The sequence below is a fragment of the Lagenorhynchus albirostris genome, chromosome 6 (genome assembly GCF_949774975.1).
Source record: "Lagenorhynchus albirostris chromosome 6, mLagAlb1.1, whole genome shotgun sequence".
Lineage (NCBI taxonomy): Eukaryota > Metazoa > Chordata > Mammalia > Artiodactyla > Delphinidae > Lagenorhynchus > Lagenorhynchus albirostris.
In genome coordinates this window covers 61155745-61181188 of record NC_083100.1, presented here as the reverse complement: position 1 = coordinate 61181188, position 25444 = coordinate 61155745, and the positions used below count along the sequence as shown (strand labels likewise).

The following is a 25444-nucleotide window of genomic DNA, read 5'->3' as shown; positions in this document are numbered from 1 at the left end:
AAGGGAATACACTATATACATGAATTATAACACTCATTATTATAAAGATATGATTAATAGATTCAGTGTAATCTCAATGAAACCCCCAACAGATTGATGTGTTTATTTGTTTGGTTTTTGAAATTAGCCAAAAATAGCCAAGGCAATGTTGAAGAAAATCAATAAAGTGTATATTAATTCCCTATTGCTGTCCTAATAACAAGTTACTACAAACTTAGCAGCTTAAAACACCCATTTATTATCTCCAGTTTCTATGGGTCAGAAATCTTGGTGCAGCATGGCTCAGCTGGTTCTCTGCTTAGAGTCTCACAAGGATAAAACCAAGGTATCAGCCCGGCTGTGTTCCTGTCTAGACACTCTAGGAGAGAATACATTTCCAGGTTCATTTAGGATGTTGGCAACACTAAGTTCCAAGCAGCTGCAGGACAGAGGTCCCCATTTCCTTGCTGTCCATCAAGTGGGGTTTAGTCTCAGCTTTTAGAGGCTCCCTACATTCCCTGGCTCATGGTCCCCTTCCAAAGGCAGTAACAGCAGGTCAAGTCCCTTTTCATTGCTTCTGAGTCAAATCCCTCTGACCTCTCCTTCTGCCCCTTTCCTCTTCTGCTTCCTTCTTCTGCCTTCTTCTCTTCTGACTTTTCTATTTTTAAGGGCTTGTGGGATTATATGGGACCCACCAAAATAATCGCACTATTTTAAGTTCTGTTGATTAGTAACTTTAATTACATCTGCAAAATCACTTCACAGCACTTCCTAGGTTAGTATTCAACTGAACAATTTGGACAGAAATGTTGGGAAAACATCTCTAGAATTCCACCTATCAAAAAACAGGGAAGTTTGATTTACTGGATATCAACCTAATTATGAATCTAGAGTAATTAAGGAAATATGATACCGGCACAAAAACAGACAAACATAATACAGAATATAGAGCCTAGAAACTGACCTGTTTCTGGGCACAGACACTTGGTTTACAAAAAAGGGTAGCACTGCAAAACAGTGGGAAAGAACAATTCTTTTCAGTAATTTGTTCTGGGACATCAGGACACTCACAGGGAAATGAAACCTACTCACATCTCACACCACACAGAAAAAAATCAACTTCAAAAGGATTACAGATCTAAATATGAAAAGCATAATAACAACAAAGCTTCTGAAAGATAATACCGGAGAGTGGGACTTTAGGAATAGTGGCATGAGGAGCTCGGTGGACCATTTCTCCAGTAAAACAACGATTTAACTGGTGAAAAGAAAATTTTTTAAACAACCAACCATTTAATGTCTCTGAAAATTGTCCTAAGGGCACACAGCAAATGGAAAAACATTTATTCAAGAAAACATACTAAACAGAGGTGAGAACAGCAAGTATCCATGACATATGGGCCATGAGCCACTCCCAATTACACCCCTCCACTCAGGGTGACAGAAGTTCTACACCAGACAGGTGCTACAGGAGCTCCCACACTCCAGCCTAGGACTAAAATTTCACCCCAGTAGGGGAAGGCTGCTGGCATCTCTCAACTGTTGCACCCCCCAGCTCCATGTTGCAGAAACTCCATGCCAGGGAGTCCTGGATGAAAAGAACAGGGGTCCCTCCATCCAACCATCCCCCACTTATAAGACAGAAAAGCTCTTCTCCAGGTGGAGTAGGCCAAAAACACTAGGTCCCAATTCCTCACTCATAAGGCAGAAGTTCTTTACCAGGAGTGGCAAGATGAAAGTTGGATTTACTCTCCTTGCCCAGCACACTACTCCTAGAGTGGGTGTCACTTCAAGAGAAGTGATCTCCTTGCCTCTGACCCTAATTTCACTGAGGCAAGGCAGAGGTTCTTCCCAGGGGAAAAGGTAGACCATTAGGAACAGAAAGCTCTGTCCACCCCACCTGACAGAATGACTTTACTAGGACAGACTGGGGGGAAACCTCATTTCTAAGGGCAATGTCCAAAACTATGGAGATCCTGGAGGTGAATAACTAAAAGGAAGCAGGTAGTTCCACAACAGTAGTAGCAACAAGTAAAGCTACAAACCAGCTAGAAGTTTAACAGAGAGAACTAGGCAAAGAAAAAGGCAGTAAGATTCCTCAAGGTAAGCAGCACAAGTCTCAAAGGCTGGCAACACTTCGCTTCTGCAGAGACCTGACTTAATGCAATCAATCTATGTCGGTGAAAACAACAGAGCAATAAACTAGCAGTCGGTGGAGGCTGACAGCTGGCAGTGACAGCAATAGAGGCAGACCAGCCAAAAGCTTAATGGGGAGATCAGGGAAACAGGCAAAGAAAATAAGGCCAAAACCAATCAGCTCTGGTGGTCAGGGAGACTGCACATGACTTTGAGAGGGCCCAGATGTTGGATTCATCAGACAGAGTTTAAAGCAGCTATTATAAATATGTTCAAAGAACTAAAGGAAATCATGTTTCAATTAAAGGAAGGTATTATTACAATGTCTCATCAAGCGAGAATATCAATGAAAAATAGGAATTACACAAAATAATCAAATGAGAAAATATGAATACTAGTAAAGAGCATAACTGCATATTTCTTCTCCTTTCTTCCCTTAACTAATTTAAAAAGCAATTACACATTCAACATGTATATAACTGTATTGTTGGGTCTATAACACAGAAAACAAAATATATTTGACAGTAACAGCACAAAGGAGACATATGGAAACAAACTTTATTGGAGTAAGGATATAACATCATATGGTATAAATCAAATCTACATGAGGTAACATCAACATATATACACTACAAATGTAAAATAGATAGCTAGTGGGAAGCAGCTGCATAGCACAGGGAGATCAGCTCAGTGCTTTATGACCACCTAGAGGGGTGCGATAGGGAAGGTGGGAGGGAGGCACAACAGGAAGAGGATATGGGGATAAATGTATACATATAGCTGATTCACTCTGTTATACAGCAGAAACTAACACAACGTTGTAAAGCAATTATACTCCAATAAAGATTAAAAAAAAAACCTACATGAGGAAATGAAGAGAACCAGGAATAATACATAAGGTCAGTAAAAAAAGGATAAAGGGGTTTTCCTTTCTCATCTCAGTTTATTTAAAAAAGACTATAAATCATATAAAATATTTATAACAATTTATTCTGGGGTAACATATAGCAACATATATAACAAAAAAAGGGGAGGATGGAGTAGAGCTATATAAAGAATAAAGTTTCTATATACTGCTCGAATTAAGTTAGTGTAAATCTGAAGCAGATTTTGATAAGATGTATAACGTAAACTTAGAGCCATCACTAAGAAAATAACTCAAAAAAGAATTAAAAATAACAAAAGCAATTAAAATGTTACAATAGAAAATACTCAATGCAGAAGAAAACAGTAACGTAGGTACAGAAGGATAAAAAGACATGAGACACAGAGAAAACAAAATGCAGGGCTTTCCTGGTGGCGCAGTGGATGAGAGTCCACCTGCCAATGCAGGGAGACGGGTTCGTGCCCCGGTTCGGGAAGATCCCACATGCCACAGAGCGGCTGGGCCCATGAGCCATGGCCGCTCAGCCTGCGTGTCTGGAGCCTGTGCTCCACAACAGGACAGGCCGTAACAGTGAGAGGCCCACGTACCACCAAAAAAAAAAAAAAAAAAAGCAAAATGGCAGACATAAATCCAACCATAACAAACACATTGAATGTGAACGGACTAAGCAACATAATCAAAAGGCAGAGACTGTGGGAATCGATTAAAAAAGAATAAGATCAAATTAAATACTGTCCACAAAAGACACACTTTAGCTCCAAAGACACAAATGGGATAAAAATAAATGGATGGAAAAAGACCCTGCAAACAGCAACCACAGAAGAACTGAAGTGGATATACTAATATCAGCTTCTAAAATAATTTTAGAGATGAAGAGAAACATTTTATAACAAAAGGTCAATCCATCAGTAAGTCATAAAAATTATAAACATATGTGTACCTTATAACAGACCTTCAAAATACTTGAAACAAAGCTGACAGAAACAAAGGGAGAAAAAGGCAATTCAAAACTAGCTGGAAGATTTCAATACTCCATTTTCAATAGCAAATAGAACTAAGCAGAAAAAAAAGGAAATAGAAAACAAACACAATAAACCAACTAGACCTAAAAGACATCTAGAGAATGCTACATTCGACAACAGAACACATGTTCTTCTAAGGCACACATGGAACAATCTCCAAGAGAGACCATATGCTAGGCCACAAAACAAGAATCAACAAATTTAAAAGAAGTGAAAGCACACAAAGTATGTTCTCTGACCACAATGGAATTAAATTAGAAATCAATTACAAAAGAAAATTTGGGAAATTCACAAATATGTGGAAATTAACATACCCCTAAATTACCAATAAGTCAAAGGAAGAAATCAAAAGGAAAATTAGAAAATGCTTGAAATGAATAAAAACAAAAACACAACATATCAGAACTTACGGGATGGAACTTGCACAAGCCCCTTAGATAGCCTCATCCACCAGAGGGCAGACAGCAGAAGCAAAAAGAACTACAATTCTGCAGCCTGTGGAACAAAAACCACACTCATAGAAAGACAGACAAGATGAAAAGGCAGAGGGCTATGTACCAGATGAAGGAACAAGATAAAACCCCAGAAAAACCACTAAATGAAGTGGAGATAGGCAATCTTCCAGAAAAAGAATTCAGAATAATGATAGTGAAGATGATCCAGGACGTCAGAAAAAGAATGGAGGCGAAGATTGAGAACATGCAAGAAATGTTTCACAAAGATCTAGAAGAATTAAAGAACAAACAGAGATAAACAATACAATAAATGAAAAATACACAAGGAATCAATACCGGAATAACTGAGGCAGAAAAACGGATAAGTGACCTGGAAGACAGAATGGTGGAATTCACTGCTGCGGAACAGAAGAAAAAAGAATAAAAATGAAGACAGCCTAAGAGACCTCTGGGGCAACATTAAACGCAACAACATTCACATTATAGGGGTCCCAGAAGGAGAAGAGAGAAAGGACCCAAGAATATATATGAAGAGATTATACTCGAAAACTTCCCTAACATAGGAAAGGAAATAGCCACCCAAGTCCAAGAAGTGGAGCAAGTCCCATACAGGATAAACCCAAGAAGAATCACGCCGAGACACAAAGTAATCAAATTGGTAAAAATTAAAGACAAAGAAAAATTACTGAAAGCAACAACGGAAAAACAACAAATAACATACAAGGGAACACCCATAAGGTTAACAGCTGATTTCTCAGCAGAAACTCTACAAGCCAGAAGGGAGTGGCATGATATACTTAAAGTGATGAAAGGGAAAAAATTGCAACCAAGATTGCTCTACCCAGCAAGGATCTCATTCAGATTTGACGGAGAAATAGAAAGCTTTACAGACAAGCAAAACCTAAGAGAATTCAGCACCACCAAACCAGCTCTACAACAAATGCTAAAGGAACTTCTCTAAGTGGGAAACACAAGAGAAGAAAAGGACCTACAAAAACGAACCGAAAACAATAAAGAAAATGGTCATAGGAACATACAGATCAATAATTACCTTAAATGTGAATGGATTAAATGCTCCAACCAAAAGACACAGGCTTGCTGAATGGATATAAAAACAAGACCCATATATATGCTGTCTACAAGAGACCCACTTCAGACCTAAGGACACACAGAGACTGAAAGTGAGGGGATGGAAAAAGTTACTCCATGCAAATGGAAATCAAAAGAAAGATGGAATAGCAATACTCATATCAAATAGACTTTAAAATAAAGAATGTTAGAAGAGACAAGGAAGGACACTACATAATGTTCAAGGGATCAATCCACAAAGAAGACATAAAAATTATAAATATATATGTATCCAACACAGGAGCACCTCAATACATAAGGCAACTGCTAACAGCTATGAAAGAGTAAATCGACAGTAACACAATAATAGTGGGGGACTTTAACACCTCACTTACGCCAATGGACAGATCATCCAAAATGAAAATTAATAAGGAAACACAAGCTTTAAATGACACAAGAGACCACAGAGACTTAATTGATATTTATAGGACATTCCATGCAAAAACAGCAGATTACACTTTCTTCTCAAGTACACATGGAACATTCTCCAGGATAGATCACATCTTGGCAAGGTCACAAATCAAGCCTCAGTAAATTTAAGAAAACTGAAATCATATCAAGCATCTTTTCTGACCAAAACGCTAAGATTAGAAATCAATTACAGGGAAAAAAATGTAAAAAACACAAACACATGGAGGCTAAACAATACGTTACTAAATAACCAAGAGATCACTGAAGAAATCAAAGAGGAAATCAAAAAATACCTAGAAACACATCACAATGAAAACACGACGATCCAAAACCTACGGGATGCAGCAAAAGCAGTTCTAAGAGGGAAGTTTATAGCTATAAAAACCTACCTCAAGAAACAAGAAAAATCTGAAATAAATAAATTTAACCTTACAGCTAAAGGAACTACAGAAAGAAGAACAAACAAAACCCAAGGATAGCAGAAGGAAAGAAATCATAAAGATCAGAGCAGAAATAAATGAAATAGAAATAAAGAAAACAGCAAAGATCTATAAAACTAAAAGCTGGTTCTCTGAGAAGATAAAATTGATAAACCATTAGCCAGACTCATCAAGAAAAAGAGGGAGAGAACTCAAATCAATAAAATTAGTAATGAAAAAGGAAAAGTTACAACAGACACCACAGAAATACAAAGCATCCTAAGAGACTACTACAAGCAACTCTATGCCAATAAAATGGACAACCTGGAAGAAATGGACAAATTCTTAGAAAGGTATAACTTTCCAACACAGAACCAGGAAGAAACAGAAAATATGAACAGACCAATCACAAGTAATGAAATTGAAACTGTGATTAAAACTCTTCCAACAGGGCCTCCCTGGTGGCACAGTAGTTGAGAGTCCACCTGCTGATGCAGGGGACACGGGTTCGTGCCCCGGTCCGGGAAGATCCCACATGCCACGGAGCTGCTGGGCCCGTGAGTCATGGCCGCTGAGCCTGCGCATCTGGAGCCTGTGCTCCGCAACGGGAGAGGCCACAACAGTGAGAGGCCCGCGTACAGAAAAAAAAAAAATCTTCCAACAAACAAAAGTCCACGACCAGATGGCTTCACAGGTAGGTGAATTCTATCAAACATTTAGAGAAGAGCTAACACCCATCCTTCTCAAACTCCTCCGAAAAACTGCAGAGGAAGGAACACTCCCAAACTCATTCTATGAGGCCACCATCACCCTGATACCAAAACCAGACAAAGATACTACAAAAAAAGAAAATTACAGACCAATACCACTGATGAATATAGATGCAAAAATCCTCAACAAAATACTAGCAAACAGAATCCAACAACATATTAAAAAGATCATACACCATGATCAAGTGGGATTTATTCCAGGGATGCAAGAATTCTTCAATATACGCAAATCAATCAATGTGATACACCACATTAACGAACTGAAAAATAAACGTATGATCATCTTAAAAGATGCAGAAAAAGCTTTCAACAAAATTCAACACCCATTTATGATAAAAACTTTCCAGAAAGTGGGTACAGAGAGAACCTACCTCAACATAATAAAGGCCATATATGACAAACGCACAGCAAACATCATTCTCAATGGTGAAAAACTGAATTTCCTCTAAGATCAGGATTTCCTTTAAGATCAGGAACAAGACAAGGATGTCCACTCTCACCACTATTATTCAACATAGTTTTGGAAGTCCTAGTCACGGCAATCAGAGAAGAAAAAGAAACAAAAGGAATCCAAATCGGAAAAGAAGAAGTAAAACTGTCACTGTTTGCAGAGACATACTATACATAGAAAATCCTAAAGATGCCACCAGAAAACTACTGGAATTAATCAATGAATTTGGTAAAGCTTCAAGAGACAAAATTAATGCACAGGAATCTCTTGCATTCCTATATACTAATGATGAAAAATCTGAAAGAGAAATTAGGGAAACACTCCCATTTACCACTGCAACAAAAAAGAATAAAATACCTAGGAATAAACCTACATAGGGAGACAAAACACCTGTATGCAGAAAACTATAAGACACTGATGAAAGAAGTTAAAGATGATATCAACAGATGGAGAGATATACTATGTTCTTGGATTGGAAGAATCAATATTGTGAAAATGACTATACTACCCAAAGCAATCTACAGATTCAATGCAATCCCTATCAAATTATCAATGGCATTTTTTACAAAACTAGAACAAAAAATCTTAAAATTTTATGGAGACACAAAAGACCCCGAATAGCCAAAGCAGTCTTGAGGGAAAAAAATGGAGCTGGAGGAATCAGATTCCCTGACTTCAGACTATACTACAAAGCTACAGTAATCAAGACAATATGGTACAGGCACAAAAACAGAAATATAGATCAATAGAACAAGATAGAAAGCCCAGAGATAAACCCATGCACCTATGGTCAACTAATCTATGACAAAGGAGGCAAGGATATACAATGGAGAAAGGACAGTCTCTTCAATAAGTGGTGCTGGGAAAACTGGACAGCTACATGTAAAAGAATGAAATTAGAACACTCCCTAACACCATACACAAAAATAAACTCAAAATGGATTAGAGACCTAAATGTAAGCCCGGACACTATAAAACTCTTAGAGGAAAACATAGGAAGAACACTCTTTGACATAAATCACGGCAAGATCTTTTTTGATCCACCTCCTAGAGTAATGGAAATAAAAACAAAAATAAACAAATGCTACCTAATGAAACTTAAAAGCTTTTGCACAGCAAAGGAAACCATAAACAAGACGAAAAGACAACCCTCAGAATGGGAGAAAATATTTGCAAATGAATCAATGGACATAGGATTAATCTCCAAAATATATAAACAGCTCATGCAGCTCAATATTAAAAAAACAAACAACCCAATCCAAAAATGGGCAGAAGACCTAAATAGACATTTCTCCAAAGAAGACATACAGATGGCCAAGAAACACATGAAAAGCCGCTCAACATCACTAATTATTAGAGAAATGCAAATCAAAACTACCATGAGGTATCACCTCACACCAGTTAGAATGGGTATCATCAGAAAATCTACAAACAACAAATGCTGGAGAGGGTGTGGAGAAAAGGGAATCCTATTGCACTGTTGGTGGGAGTGAAAATTGATACAGCCACTATGGAGAACAGTATGGAGGTTCCTTAAAAAACTAAAAATAGAATTACCGTATGACCCAGCAATCCCACTACTTGGCATATACCCAGAGAAAACCATAATTCAAAAAGACACATGCACCCCAATGTTCACTGCAGCACTATATACAATAGCCAGGTCATGGAAACAACCTAAATGCCCATCGACAGATGAATGGATAAAGAAGATGTGGTACATATATACAATGGAATATTACTCAGCCATAAAAAGGAACAAAACTGGGTCATTTGTAGAGACGTGGATGAATCTAGAGACTGTCATACAGAGTGAATTAAGTCAGAAAGAGAATAACAAATATCGTATATTAACGCATATATGTGGAACCTAGAAAAATGGTACAGATGAACCGGTTTGCAGGGCAGAAACTGGGACACAGATGTAGAGAATAAACGTATGGACACCAAGCGGGGGAAGCGGTGGGGGGTGGCGGTGGTGGTGTGATGAATTGGGAGATTGGGATTGACATGTATACACTGACGTGTATAAAATGGATGACTAATAAGAACCTGCTGTATAATAAAATTTTAAAATTTAAAAAAAAGATTTGTAAATATTGTTAAATTTATATATTTATTAACCTTTGCAAATTTTTATATTGTGTGTTTTACAACTTGTGTAATATATCAGCATAAACTGTAACATTTTACAAAAAAGAAAAAGAACTTACAGGGTGAATTAATTGAGTGCTTACAGGGAAATTTACAGTTGTAAATGCCTATATTAAAAAATAAAAAACATAGGAAAACATTTTTCATGTATTGAGATACTTCTTAAATACCATAACGGAGTGGGGGAACAGGCCACAGAACTGGGGAGGGGTGTTAATAAAAAAAAAAGTACTTATCCAAAATACAAAAAGAATCCAAAATACAAAAAGAATTTCTTCAATTAATTTTTTATTTTTGTAAAGAGAAACAACACAAAGGAAAACTGATCAAACGATCTGAACAGGTACTTCACAAGATATATCCAAAAGTCAATAAACTTATGAAAAAATGGTAAACCTCTGAACTCACCAGGGAAATGACAATTAAAACCACAAATAACACCTGATATCCACCAGAATATCAAAAATAAATAATTTTAACAATTCCAGCTGTCGGTGAGGGTGTAGAGCAATGGGAACTCTCATATACTGTTCATGGGAATGTAAATTGTTACAACCACTTTGGGAAACTGGCAGTATCTACTAAAGGCAAACACACACGTAGCCTATAACCCAGTAAATTTACTGTTAGGTATATACTCAACAGAAATTAATAGTACATGAAGAGACAGGTATAAATATGTTCATACAGCATTATTAGTCATAATAGAGAAGTGGAAACAACCCAAACATCTATCAACAGATTGCATAAATAAACTGTGGTATACACATACAAGTAATATTATAGAGCAATGAAAGTGAACAACAGTTACAGGAATTAACATGGATGAAACTCTAAAACATACGTGAAACAAAAGCAGCTAGAAAAAATATATATACTGTATGAGTCCGTTTATATAAAATTCAAACCAGGCATAATTAAGTCAGAATAGTGATTGCTTTGGAGGGAAGGGAGAAGGTAGTGAATGACTGATGAATGCAGGAAGAGAGCTCTGAAATGCTGCCTATGTTCTATTTCTTAACTGAGTGGTCGTTACGTACATCGATTTATAGTAATTCACTGAGCATTATTTATCGTGTGCATTTTCTGTATGTATTAATATTGTGACACAATAATGAAAGGTAAAGCACCATATAACATTAAAAAATAAAATCAACTGAATCACAGTAAAATTAGAGTACCTGAACTTTAGAGAGTAATAATTTTTTAAAGACTGGGCTTTTGATATAAATATTAAGTTTAAGTTCAATCTCACTAGCAATCAAGACATACCAACTGAAACAAAATGATAACATTTAATAGTTAAACTGGAGGAAAACTGTCTAATTCCCTTCTCTAGGGAATACTCTGTTCATACCTATTGACAGAAATACAATTTCCTTCCTTCCCACTTTTCCTTTTTAAAAAACTTTCCTTCACAGCACTGGAGAGGGTTGCTCTATGATCCACAGGAGAATAGTGCTACTGTGGTTCCTGAATTTCCAGTTTCTAGTTCAGTCCCCTTGAGACCTAAATGGGTTCTAAGAGACACTCAGCCCTATATCCTTCTAATAATAAATTTGTTTTGCTAAAGTTTTTTTCTAGCAACCAAATGACCAATGAATATAACACCTTGATATAGGATAGGCTACAACCACATTACGTAATAATTCTGTTTATATGAGAAGTTGAAATTGGCATCACAAATTGTTTTATCTGACCCACAAAGTGTTTTTTTTTTTAAGTATAAATTACATGTTATGAATTGTAGTCTTCCTCACTAGACTCTGCCCAAGCTCCCAGGAGACAAGGACTATATCTTACATACCTTTGTTTACCCAGTGCTATGCTCCAGGTCCAAAAATACTTGCTGAATGAATAAACAAACTATGCCAATAAGGTTTCTATAAAACTCTAAAGCTCTGACAATTGATTCACTTCTGAGAAGCAATAACAGATTTTAAAATCCTGGTTATCCCATAGGGAAAACAATAGTGACAATACACATTAAATGACATTAAAAAATTCATCCCCTTTTGCCCAGTAAAGCAAATCCTTAAAATGTAAAATAAAGAAATAAACCAAAGGAAGAAAAATTGTATGTATAATAAATACCACAATATTATATAGTGAAAAGAAATGAGACTAACAATTATGATTATCACTTGAAATCTGCCTCTGTCATATACAACCCTGCTAGAATTCTTCAACAAGCCAGGGAGACAATCTATGTATGTCAAGTGTACTCTGGTCATAAGGATCTTAATCCAGATGGTACTTGTTCCCTATTCTTGACATTGAAACAAAGATGAAAAAATTTTTAATTCTAAAGCATCCTTGTATCTAAACATAATAGTAACAGTTAACACATACTGACTTGTTAACACACCACAAATTTCTCATTTCTCACAACCTTATGAAATAGTTACTATCTCTTATCTCATCCTACAATCAAGAAAACCTAGGAATTCACTGGCAGTACAGTGGTTAAGACTCCACGCTTCCACTGCAGGGGGCACGGATTTGATTCCTGGTCGGGGAACCAAGATCCCAAAAGGCGCATGGCCAAAAAAAAAAAGCATTTAAAAAAAAAAAGAAAAAAAGAAAATCTACAGATGCATGGAGAGGTTAAGTAACTTACTACAGTAAGTGGCAAAACCTAAACTGATATCCGGAATCTAACAAATATGTGCTTGTAACTACTTCTACATAATAATGCTTCTAACATAAGGTACCAATATCTAAGTATAAAAAACTAAGTATAATGCTGTCAACTAGGTCAGAGAAGTAGGAGACACTGATAGGAAAGAGGAGTAGGGGGCCAAGAGCTTGCCGAGGACTGCCATTCATTAGCCTTTTGGGTTTGTTGTTTAAAACTATAAAATGAAAAATTTTTAAATAGTGAGAGAAATGCCCGGAGAAAATATAATAAAGCATTTGATAAACTGGATTAGATACATGTTCAGTATGAAGATCGCAACCCTTTGGTTAACTGCAAGGCACTGTGTTAATAATATTTAAGCCCAGTAATTCCTAGGATGAGGTGAACCCCGCCTGGTTCAAAAATACATGCCTATCTCATGCATTGCTGCTATATGAGTGGAACACAATTCTTCAGATAATAATTTGGCAATAGTTATCAAAAGCCTTTAATTGTTTTATACTTTTTGCCCTGATAATTCCATCACTGGGAATCCTCTTCGGGGGGTGGGGGGAGCTTTTACTCAGAGATATTATATCTATTGTAGCCAAAAAGTAAAAGTAAAAAGAAAAGAAATAACCTAAATAACTAACTATGGTAGTTAAGATGTTTTTGTTCACCATGATCCATTCCTCAGGAAAACTACCATTCACCTAATTTGTGTGACCTTCAGCGGTCCGTCAATCATGGCTTTCTGTGGATTCCTCAACTCACTCTACCTACAGCCATAGTGGCTACCTTGCTGTATATCTCCCAGGTACCAGTGACTGGTTAAGGAACTGACAATCATAATACATCAGCATCAACCCAGAAGTGACATGTGGACATTAGGAAAAAGTTTTGTCTGTCAAGTGTGGTTGCTAAGCCAAAGGTACGTGACTGGGCTCCAGAAGCAAGAGGCTAGAAGAACCCAGAAATGGAGTCAAAGAGGCTCAGTGACATTATTTGAGATGTTGGATCTAAGCTGTTTCCAAAGCCATTCCATCCTCCTCCACACATACAATTCCCAGTTACGTGAACCAGTAAATTCCTTTTTTAACTTATCAAAGCTTGTGTTAAGTTTTTATCACAGGTAAGCAAAAAATCATGACTAACACACTACCAAAAGAAGAATGGTTAACTAAGTAAATTAGAGTACATCCATTCAGTATCCCTGTGGTTAAAATTCAGTGGAATAATGCTAACAGAATAGTATAACAGTTAAGAGCATGCGCTCAGGAGCCTAGTCTGAATCCTAACTCTGCTACATATTCTCTATGTGTCCTTGGGTTAGTTAGTTAACCTCTCTGTGGCTCAATTTCCTCATCTGTAAAATAGGGATACAATAGTACCTACTTCATGACTGTTAGAAGTAAATGAGTTACTATTTACAAAGTGCCTAGAACAAGTCCTATCATTAATAAGTATATGTATCTTTTAAATAAATGAGATAAGCAAAAATATATATACAAAGTTAACTAAACCAGGTAACTTCACTGATGTTTTTTAAAATCTGTGCACAGAAAAAGGAAAAACTATGTTTTTAAAAAAGCAAAAATACCCCATTTGTCAAAAAAAAAAAAGAAACATGCCTCAGGTCTCATGAAAGACAGGATGAATCTGATTGGCCTCATACAAATCCCCCTGACCTTCTCCAGAGGCACCATATTCACCATCAGACAAGAAGCACATACATAGTGTCAAGTGTGGAATTCTGAAATCACAATGTATGACATTTAACACAATACCAGCAAATACCAGGTTAAAGTTTAATTTAAACCTAGAAGTCATTTCTCCAACTAAACTAGTTTCCAGGGAAAGGTACAAATTTATGAGCAGAACGAACTCTTAATAATCCATATAAATGAAGGAGAACAAATATTATGTCAGCCCCCCAAACCACTTATATTTGGCTTTGCACTGCATCTTTGTAGCATACAAGCATTTTAACTTAAATAGAGGTATAACCTGTCTTCGTGAAATTCACAAAATTTCAAACCTAATAGCGAAGCCACATTGAGAAGATTTAAGTTTCACAACCTACCACCTATTTCAGATCTGCATCTTTCTACATCATGCTTTGAATTCCTATCAACCCTTTCATATTCTTTCTCTCATTAGATACACTAAATAATACATGTTACCAAGGGATCTGTTTTGTATGCAATAAGGTAATTAAAGCTTTAAGTGTTTTAAAAAATACTTCTTATAAGATGAATCAGATTAAGCTTCAAGCTTCCTTTCCCTGCCATATTGAATACTAATAAAACTCAAACATCTGCCACTAAAGCATCTCAATTTTGTTCAGAGCCTCATGCACCAGGTTAAAACCCTCCACAATAAGTGGACTATTCCTATATGGACAGTCAAAAATTCTCCATTCAAATTCTAATGTTTATTTGTTATTGCTGTGGTGAGCTTATGAGGTCAAAATATTAAGATAAATGGCATCCCAATTTAATTATTAAATATGAAAGTAAGATTTTTCATTAGTATACCTCTAACATTTTCCATGAAACGTAAGATCTGTACAAATTGGTTTTGGATTTTTCTTCTTTTTAATCTTACCTCCACATACATACAAAACTCATGCAAAAAAATAATAATGACAAAGTTTACCAGTAAACTGAATGAGCCTAAAAGGCTGATTAGTAAATTAAAATATCTTAAGGAAAAACTAAGAAATTACCCAAAACTAAATTTCCATATCTTAGGCAATATATCCCAGTGGTTAAAATGCAGACTTGATTCAAATCTCAGCCCTAACATTTACTACTCTGTGTCATACTGGGCAAGTTTCTTTACTTCTCTGTGCTTTGGTTCCTCATCTGTAAAATGAGAATGATAATTGTATATACCTCACAGAGTTACGAGAATTAAATTAATTAACATGTACAAACAATAAACTTTAGCTATTATTGTTACCCATTATCACTCTCTAAAATATAACTTGCCTATGACTTACTAAAATGAGTATCTCCCTGGGTCTGAAATACGTGCATATTAAGTATATAATCACTCCGTTTAAAAAAAAAAAAGCTTTAACAGATCTTCAACAAAACTTTTCGTTAGGTGCCACCTCTATAGAGCAGCAGTCCCCAACCTTCTGGTACCAGGGACCGGTTTTGTGGAAGACAATTTTTCCACGGACAGGGGTGGGGAATGGTTCAGGCGGTAATGCAAGCGATGGGGAGCAGCAGATGAAGCTTTGCTCACTCAATGCCACTCACTTCCTGCTATGCAGCCCGGTCCCTAACAGGTCCCTAACAGGCTGCAGACCACAGCTGTAGCGGTCTCCCGGGGTTTGGGGACCCCTGCTCCAGAGGACATCCTACTTCGCACTGAGAATATGGAAATGAACAAAACATAGTCTCTGAATTCAAGACCTTTCTGTCTAGTACACAAAAAAATAAAACTATAATAAAAGGTAGTATGACAAAGGTGCTATGAAATAGACAATCCTATATGACACTAAGGAGCAGAGGAATCTAACTCGGGGGGAAACACCCCAGAAATAATTTCTGAGGAACAATCACCTAGTTACTTCACTTCAGGGCACCACATTATTATTTATGTAATTTACACAGCTTTTAATATAGTCATAACAGTATTTTAGAATATAGATCATTAAAAAGACAAGATCACCTTGCATACTACTGCTTACCATGCTCATAAATAAACTTAAAAATCTTTTGGTAATAATGAAGATGAGTATCTTCTCTTAACAAATTATAACATAACCTTGAAAAGGTCACATTGCTTCTTCAAGAAACATTTCTTTCACCAATAAATAAAAGCTACAAACTTTCCTCCAGTAAATTATAATTAGTGCTAATGTCAAACAAATAATATTTTTGAGCTGTTACAGAACTCTGAAGGCTTCGAATTCAACTCCCTCATTTTACAGATGAAAAGGAGCCACAAAGTATAATGGAGAAAGCACTAAGCTGAAAGTCAGAAAACTGAATCTTGGTCCCACCTCTCCTACAGTAAAAGCCTGGGCAAATTATCTAAGTTTCCCCATCTGTAAAATGAGAGGTTTGGATTCATTTGCTTCCAAGGTCCCTTTCAGCTCTGTAATTCTCATTTTATGAAACTGAAGCAGAGAGATAGGCAACTTGCCCAAAGTCACCCAGCTAGTTAATGGCAAAATTGGGACTACATTTGGATTCCAATTATCAATGCACTTTCTCTTCTCTACCATACTACTTCTCCTACTTCACCATTCCTCTAAATTATTCTAAGATTTCTGGAAATTATTAAAGAGCATGAAGGAGTTTATTAAACTAAATGACTTAATCCTATGGCTCTTCTATAGAAAATGAGCTTTAAGTCTAAACGCAAGAAATACATGAAGTCTCAAGCTATGTCACTTACTACACTTAAGTTGACCCCAAGAAAGTTACAGGAGTTTAACCTTGACTTCCCAGCACCTAAAATCTAACCTTTCAATACATCTCACAGAAGAGACTATGTTCCATATTAAATTAAAATATGAATTGCTATAGGTAATGATAGCTGTTACATGCATAATTCTCTCAATAAGATGAGAATTTAAATTCTTCACTTTATGTTCTGGTTGTATTTAATATGCATTTTTAAATTCAAGAGAGATCAATTTAAACGCTTTGCCTTCATGCATCCTTTTTTCAGACTCTCTAGCTTTAAAACCATTAGATTAAACACATTACTTCTGAAATCACATACACAATTACAAATGAAAGACTATACAGACTGCTGACAGTTTCTCTTTCTGAACTGAAAATCAGCCCCCCACAGCATTCTAAAATTCTGTGCCCAAGTATATGACAACTCTACTAAACTGTATCGTAAGCAGCATCTGATTCCCTAAAATGTCTTCAAAGTTTATTATATTTCACAGGGAATTCATCAGGATTTCAAGACTGACAGTGTTGATTCTAGAAAATACAGAAAAATCCTCAGAGGAAAAGCACAATAAAAATGCAAAAGAGTAATAAAGTCAATGATAGTTTCATGCTACTGACTTAAGAGAATATTCAAAAACATTCATGGATATGTAAGTACAGTTTAACTATATTTACGAATTTTCAAAGAATCACAGAATGTTTGCAATTTTTAACTGGATGGGACCTTAAGTCACTTAATCTAATAGCACACGAAATAAGAATCTACAGAATTTATCTCTAGCTCCCCCAAAAAAGTCTCCGTAGTTTGCTTTAAATTCTTTAAAGCAGTTCTTTCATTGCTGGCCAAGTCTAGTAGTTATACAGTTTTTACATTCTTGTCAATAAATGATGCTGAATTCATTCTGCGCCTTCCTAACTTTCACCTGCTGGTCCATCTTCTATAACAGCATAATGAACACATTCTCTCTTCAATTTATGTGATTGAAATGCCTGAAAACAGCTATACTTTTTCCCACCCTTTAGTGTCTTCTTTAGTCTAAATGTATGGTCCACAGATTTCTTGTGGGTCCTGAAGACACTTCTGGGATAAAATGTACTTCCACATCACAAGTACCTTTAAAAAAACTGCCACTTGTCGAATTTTGGTGTAATATCAAAGAATAACTTCCAAAAAGACTATTAAAACAATTCTTTTGGGCTTCCCTGGTGGCGCAGTGGTTGAGGGTCCGCCTGCCGATGCAGGGGACACGGGTTCGTGCCCCGGTCCGGGAAGATCCCACATGCCGCGGAGCAGCTGGGCCCGTGAGTCATGGCCACTGAGCCTGCGCGTCCGGAGCCTGTGCTCCGCAACGGGAGAGGCCACAACAGTGAGAGGCCAGTGTACCGCAAAAAAAAAAAATTAATTCTTTTGCAACTACATATCTATGTGAAGTTGGATTCTCTTCACATGCCTCAATCAAAATATATCTCAACAGACTGAAAGAAGAAAATCCAGCTGTCTTCTAGTAAGCCAGAAATTAAAGTGATTTGTAAAAATATAAAACAATGCCACCAGCCTCACTGAAGTGTGTTTTTGTTTTAATTTTTGGCTGCATTGGGTCTTCGTTGCTGTGCGCGGGCTTTCTCTAGTTGCGGTGCGTGGGCTTATCATTGAGTGCAGGTTCAATGCAGGCTCTCATTGAGTGCAGGCTCAGTAGTTGTGGCGCATGGGCTTAGTTGCTCTGCAGTATGTGGGATCTTCCCGGATCAGGGATCAAACCGGTGTACCCTGAATTGGCAGGCGGATTCTTAACCACTGTGCTACCAGGGAAGTCCCCTCACTAAAGTTGTTGTTTTAGACTATCTTCATTTTAAAATTTGTTAACATGTAATCAGATTGTTATTGTTAGATAAATATTTTTGAAGTTATTTCATTTCAAATACAGTAAATATCAATAGACATAACCCACATAAATAAAATCTCTTCCTCAATAATTTTTAAGGGAGTAAAGGGGTCCTGAGACCAAAAAGGCTAAAGCACAGCCTATTTCTCAGGGGCAGATTCACAGACTTCTAACTATCTTGGATTTCCCTCTCTCCTCTAATATGTACATATGCCTCTGTAAGGGAGGCACCTACCACATATCTATATATTCATGAGCTAGAATCCTTAAACATACAACCCTGTCTTGCTCCAGCAGGTGACTTCAAGAAATTAAAGGGCCATCTGGTACACTTAACTGTTAACATCTCCCTACAGGTATTACTCAATCATCTGGAGTCAAATACTTTAACTCTTTTGTCTAAAGGATGCAGTCTGTAAATATGGAAACAGAGAGCAAGTTTATTTAAACTGCAATATTATCTTTTTGACCAAACTACTTTCATTATTTATATAAAAGTAAAGCAAATTATTCATATCTGGCAAGATGAAACAGAAAAGCCAAGTCTTTTGTATAACCATTTATTTGACTCTTAGCAGTAACCCATTCAAAAGTACCTATGTATTGATATGCAAAAAAACCACCTGCTCATCTAGCCAGTACACACACCAGGTTCCTCGGAAACAAACCTGACCTTATTTGAAAATTTAATTTCTTAACTTCCCACATCCTTATTCACAGATTAGAAGATAAAGTGGGATAGAGAATTTAGCCACAGGTTTAAAAGACCCAATGTGCAATCTAGAGCTACACTGCTGAGCACCTCTCAGAGAATTTTAAGATTGATAAAGGAAAAGGTTTGGCACTACAAGGGAAGAAAGAAGTCTATACTATATCATATAAATTCCTAATTCTTATGAGTTAGGCTTATAGATACTTATGGAACAACTTTGAAAATAGCCCATTTTCAAAGTAAAGTTTGCTTAAAAGGAGTTCTTCACATATGTAACTTTATATATGTACATATACATATGTGTGTATCTCTTTTAAGTTTAAAATTTTCTATTATATATTACATTTAATTTGCTCCACTTTTCAAGAAACAAAGTTTAGGGCTTCCCGGATGGCGCAGTGGTTGAGGGTCCACCTGCCGATGCAGGGGACATGGGTTCGTGCCCCGGTCCGGGAAGATCCCACATGCCGCGGAGCGGCTGGGCCCGTGAGCCATAGCTGCTGAGCCTGCGCGTCCGGAGCCTGTGCTCCGCGACAGGAGAGGCCTCAGCAGTGAGAGGCCCGAGTACCGCAAAAAAAAAAAAAAAAAGAAAAAAAAAGAAACAAACAAACAAAGTTTATTCTCTCCTTGATACATACACTCAAGTTCCATTAATAGTAATGGTTCTTACTATCTATCAGTCACCAGCAATCAAAGCTCTCAATTTACATCACTTTACACAACATACTAATGTTACTTGGAAAAGATGCAAAGCACTTGTTAAAATAAAAACTGGGATCACACTCAAAAGAAAATGTTTCCATCTTGATACCTAGGGCTTCATATATGCAATTCCTATTAGCGTTTGTGAAATCTGAAACTATAGCTTCAAGATGAATATATATAATCCTAGAGAGAATTAACAGTTTTAACTTACTTCCTGGTTGGTCAAAAAAAGCAATGTACCACTGTCACCATACAGGTACTTGGGTGTGAAGTATAACTTCCACAAAAGCATGTCCTGTTATTTCATTAGTAAATAGAGACACACTATTCAGGTTACATAAAAATCCAAACTGCTGGACAAAATTTCTGGTTATTTGGAGGGTCAAGCTAAATTATTCCAACCCCTGAAAAATTTAAAACATCAGGAAAATTGCAGAATAGTATGAAAATTTTTTAACTAGAGTTGCAGTAACCTCAGAAACTCACAATCTAGATTTTTCAGCCCCCAAATTATTAATTACAGATGTTACAGATGAGCAATTCGACACTATATGCCCTCAGTATCTAGCACAGTGCTTAGCTCACAGAAATGGCTCAGCAAATATTTAAGAAATGAATGAAAAAAAGATATAGCCTTAAAAGAGTCTTTCCCAAGACCATCATTTACTATCACTCATTACATATCATTCCTAACACTATCATTAAGCATCTTAATGAAAGTACAGACAAAAGTAAAAGCATGCTAAAAGCACCAACTGCTCTGTTTACAAAATAGATTTTAAAACATTCATTTACAAATTTTCAAATGCAAAAAGAAAAATCTCCAGGTGTACTAAATTTGAGTGAGTCAATAAATAAACTTTTATCTTCTAATAATCAGAACTCAGGGTTGGGGGTGAGATGGAAAGGAGAAATGTCATGTCAATGTATTCAGCATGCTTAATGGATGCCATAAATCAAACCTTCCCCTGAATTTTCCAGAGCAAATTCATACCAATCTTTGAGCCTATTGTCACTTTCACACATGCTCACAGGAACAAAATGACAAAGAATGCTGTGCCTGAACCACTGGATTCAGGGCACAAACCACTTGATTAACAAATGTCAAGGCTCTGAGTCGTAAATATTGACAGATATTTTCAAGATAAATTAATCCCACCGACTCCTGCATAAATCAAAGCTCCTGGTATCTTTAAAGGATTCACTAGACTACTGGACTTCCAGACGTTTTTTCTGAAAATGTGGCTACAATCTCCCTGTGTGACACAACCGGCGGTGAACAACCCATTTACCAATTGCTGATGAATACCGCTAAACGTTTTCCAGACAAAAGAGCGTTAAACGTGATTCTACGCACATTTATTCTTCCCCCACAATTCTCCCAAATTTCATTTTATGTCGTATACTTAAAGTTAAATACAGCAAGTTGAAATTTTAGTCAAAAGCACTCCGATGTCTTACTAGCTGTGTAACTGCTACATCTGGTGGCAGCACACTTGCATGCAAGAAGCCAGAAAACTTAGAAAACAATTGTAACCGATCTGGTGCGTGTTTGCAGTAACCTTTACGTAGATATTTCCCACAAAACCCACGACCCTGTCAAAGAACCGTAGCCTACTTGCAGTAGAGAGAGAACGCACAAACACGCAGGAGATGATGGCGAAGCAAAGTTGCAACCATCTGGAGGGATGGTTTTAAAAGCCTGCCCACGAATCAGTCTGTCGTTTAAACTGCTCTAGGAGGCCAGGCAAGGGATCAGAGTCGGCTTTGATAATTTCAGAGGCTCCCCCCAAAGGGCAGAGACCCTGCAAACGAGAGGCATCCTCCAGGTCCTGGGCAGCAAAGCTCGCAGAGCGGGGACCGCCTCTAGGGGAGGAGTGCGCGAGGGAAGGGGAGGGGGCTCGAGGATGAATGCTTCACCAAGAGGGAAAATCCACCAGAGACCCGAGGCCAGGAGGTTAAGAGTACTGAGTGTACTAGCAAATGGAGCAGAAAGGGGCTCGCGTCCGGGGTCAGGCTTCCCATCCCAGCAGGATTGGCTCTTAAGAAGCCCAGGCGAGTCTGTGCGCCGCGCCTCGCTCCGGCCCCTCCAGCGCGCACCCCCTCGTCGGTCTTCTCAGCCACCCGCGAACCACCACCCACACACGGAGCACTACCTCCCTGGAGCCGGGAGGCCTCGAGTCCACCTCGCCCCCTCCCCCACCCCGGGGTCGGAGGAAGGAGACGCGGGGGCGCGGGGACCGCGGCGCAGGAGGGGAGGCCCGCGAGCGGGCGCGGGCGCGACGGCGCTTACCTTCCCTGGGCCTCCCGGATGGCGGCGTGTGATTCAGCAGGGACCTGGCCGCCGTCGCCGAGCCCGGGGTTGGAGACGTGGAGAGCTGGGACCAAGATGGCGGCCCCTCCAAACTTCCACTGCTACTTTGGACACTCATCAAGCTACTTTCTGGGAACCCGACTCCCCCCCTGCGACGGCAGCGGCGGCAACGGCACCGGCACCCGCCTCCGTCATGGCGGGGGCCGCGCTGAGGGCGAGCGAGAGAGCGAGGGCAGGGAGGGGAGATTCAAGGGGATGGGGGAGGAAACCGAGAAGGGGGGAGGTGGGGAGGGTAGAGGTGAGGGGAGGAGAGGGGACGGGGAGGAGGAAAAGGGGGAGAAGTGAGGGAGCCGGCGGGCGCGCCGGGGAAGAGGCAGAGGGACGGAGCGCGGCGGCAGAAGTGTCGAGGGGGCGCCCGCTGGGGCCGGGGTCGGAGAGCGGGCGGAGCGCGGGCTGCGCCGGCAGAGAAGACTTCCGCGGGCGGAACCTGCCGGCACCTCTGCAGTGCGTCGGCCCCCGGCGTCGCCCGGGTGGCGGCGGCGGCGGCGGCGGGTGGTGGGTGGCGGCTGAGGCGGCGGGGTAACCTCTGCATCAGTTACAGGCGGCGGCGGCGTCACGCGCCGCCTGTGCAAACACTATCGCGAGGCTCCTGCGCCTCCGGTAGCGGCGGCGGCGGCGTCGGCCGCGGGAGCAGGCTTGGGGGAGGGACTGCCAGGGGTTGGGGGCGGGGGCGGGGGCGGAGGGGCTGGGGAGGGAACGAGCGCGCGAGGGAGGAGACGCGGGCGCCGGGCGCTGCTGGCTCACCAGCGGATAGCAGCGCTGCGCGGGAGCCCGGCCGACCGACTGGCGTGCGCGGGGGTGGCCTCCCCGAGCCGGCCGGAGGGAGGCGCACCCGCACGCGCCCCCGCCGCGCAGCACTGGCTCCCGCGCCCGATCCGCTGCCACCTGACTCCCCCTCTCTCTCGCGGAAGCGCGCCTGGCTTCCGACCCACACCCAGCCTGGAGAGAAATGCTTCTGCTCTCGCTGGGCTGTCGTTTCTCAGGAGTTCGATGCGATCATTTCTCAAAATGGAACTGAAAAGTTGAGAGTCGCGTCTTTCTTGCCCCTCTGTACTGTGCAAAAAAACCGGTGTGCCTCTCCCCGTCTACAGAATGGGAGTGATTATCGAATAAAAGAGCTAAGAAAATAAGTTGGGGGGGGATGGAAATAAAACTTTATGAATGTTTTCCAAAAAAGAAAATCTTTACCGGTGTTCTGCGCTGTTATGTGTGGTCTAGCAGTTCTTTGTTTTAAAACAGTAGGTGGGAAATCTAAGAAAATTTTGATCAGCGAATTCACATATTTAGGGAAACTATCCAGGGTTCATCTTGTAGAAGAGGGCATGGTTTCTAGAAAGTTCCAGGGCCGCTGCTGAGCCCTGACTACAAAATCCTAAAGCAAATTGCAGCATTTGCTGAAATTTATAGGTACAGTGTAACTTTCTACAAACCCACACACGGGCAGACACATCAGGGATTGGGCATCTTGTACATAAAGGAGCTGTCTAATAGTTCAGGAAAAATACAAGGCGATTGCTCTCTTTAAAAAACCAAATTGAATAGAACACTAAAAAGATTATGATATACAGCAATTGTACTGGCACGAGGAAATGGCATGCAGGGGGACAAAAATGTCATTTCTATTTCTTATTTTTGTGACTTTGCATTTCTCATAGTAATGTTTTGTTCAGATAAACTGTCATACTAGAATAGAATCTTGGTTGTCAGTTATCTCCAGAGGTAATTTTAGTTTTCTTATGCTTCAGATTCTTCAGTGAGCTTTTAGTTACGTTCTGCTTTTCAAACTTAAGAGGGACATCTCACAAATTAAACAATTTTATTATTTTTTTAAATTATCTATTTAGGCTGCTCCGGGTCTTAGTTGCTGCACGCGGGATCTTCACTGCAGCACGCGGCTCTTAGTTGTGGCAGGCATGCAGGATCTAGTTCCCTGACCAGGGATGGAAGCCGGGGCCCTTTGCATTGGGAACACAGGAGTGTTACCCACTGGACCACCAGGGAAGTCCCCTAAACAATTTTAGCGAGATATAATAAACTACACATATTTAAACTGTACAACTTGATAAGTTTTGATGTGTATACAACCCTGAAACCATTTATAAAATCAAGATAGTGAATATGTCCATCAGCCTCCAAAATTTCCTCTACCCCTTTGTGGTTCCTCTTCCCCTACACCCCCATTCCCAAGTAACCACAGATACGCTTTCTGTCACTTAGATTAGCTTGCATTTTCCAGAACTTTAGATAAATGGAACCGTACGGTTTGTACACTTTTGTCTGGCTTCTTTTACTCAACATAATTATTTTGAGATTCATCTACATTGTTGCATTTATCAGTAGATCATTTCTTTTTATTGCTGAGTATTCCATTGTGTGACTATACCACACTTGGTTTATCCATTCACCTGTTGATGGACATTTGCATTGTTTCCACTTTTTGGCTATCATGAATAATGCTAGTATGAACATTTGTGTACAAGTCTTTGTGTGGACATATGCCTTCCTTTCTCTTGGATACATATCTAGAACCTTACCATTAGATTTTTATACCAAAGCACATTAACCCTAAGGCAAAACAAGAATTCCTATATGATAGGTAATAGGCAACTGTATGCTCTCTCAGTATTTTAAAAGAGTAAGCTTAGCTGATTGTGGTGAAAAGAGCACAGGACAGGAAGGAAGTCAAGAGGCCTGGGTACTAGTCTCAGCAGGTAACAGTCCTTCTCTATTCAATTTCCTCATCTATGAAAAAGAGGTTAGAGTCACTAGGTGATCTCTAAAGCTCCTACCAATTCCAAGACTTTATATGGAGCTCAGCTCCTCTCGAGAGTAGTAAACAAAACCCGACCAGAGAGATTTGATAGTAGGTTATCTTCCTCCCAACCCTCCCCAGAGCCTCAGGTTACCTTTAC

General features: G+C 39.2%; 1 protein-coding gene across 3 annotated transcripts in view; it reads right to left on the bottom strand.

The window, feature by feature from the left end:
* TLK1 (tousled like kinase 1) overlaps positions 1 to 23161 on the bottom strand; it is a 152333-nt gene extending 129172 nt beyond the window's left edge. For 2 of the 3 annotated variants that reach the window (XM_060152660.1, XM_060152661.1), the window contains exon 1: positions 22452 to 23161. In XM_060152660.1, coding sequence (XP_060008643.1) covers positions 22452 to 22590 — 139 coding nt within the window. In that variant the 5' untranslated portion in view covers positions 22591 to 23161. The remainder of the gene's footprint in view (positions 1 to 22451) is intronic. The other variant, XM_060152662.1, reaches the window with a different exon arrangement.
* Between the last annotated feature and the right edge of the window lie 2283 nt (positions 23162 to 25444).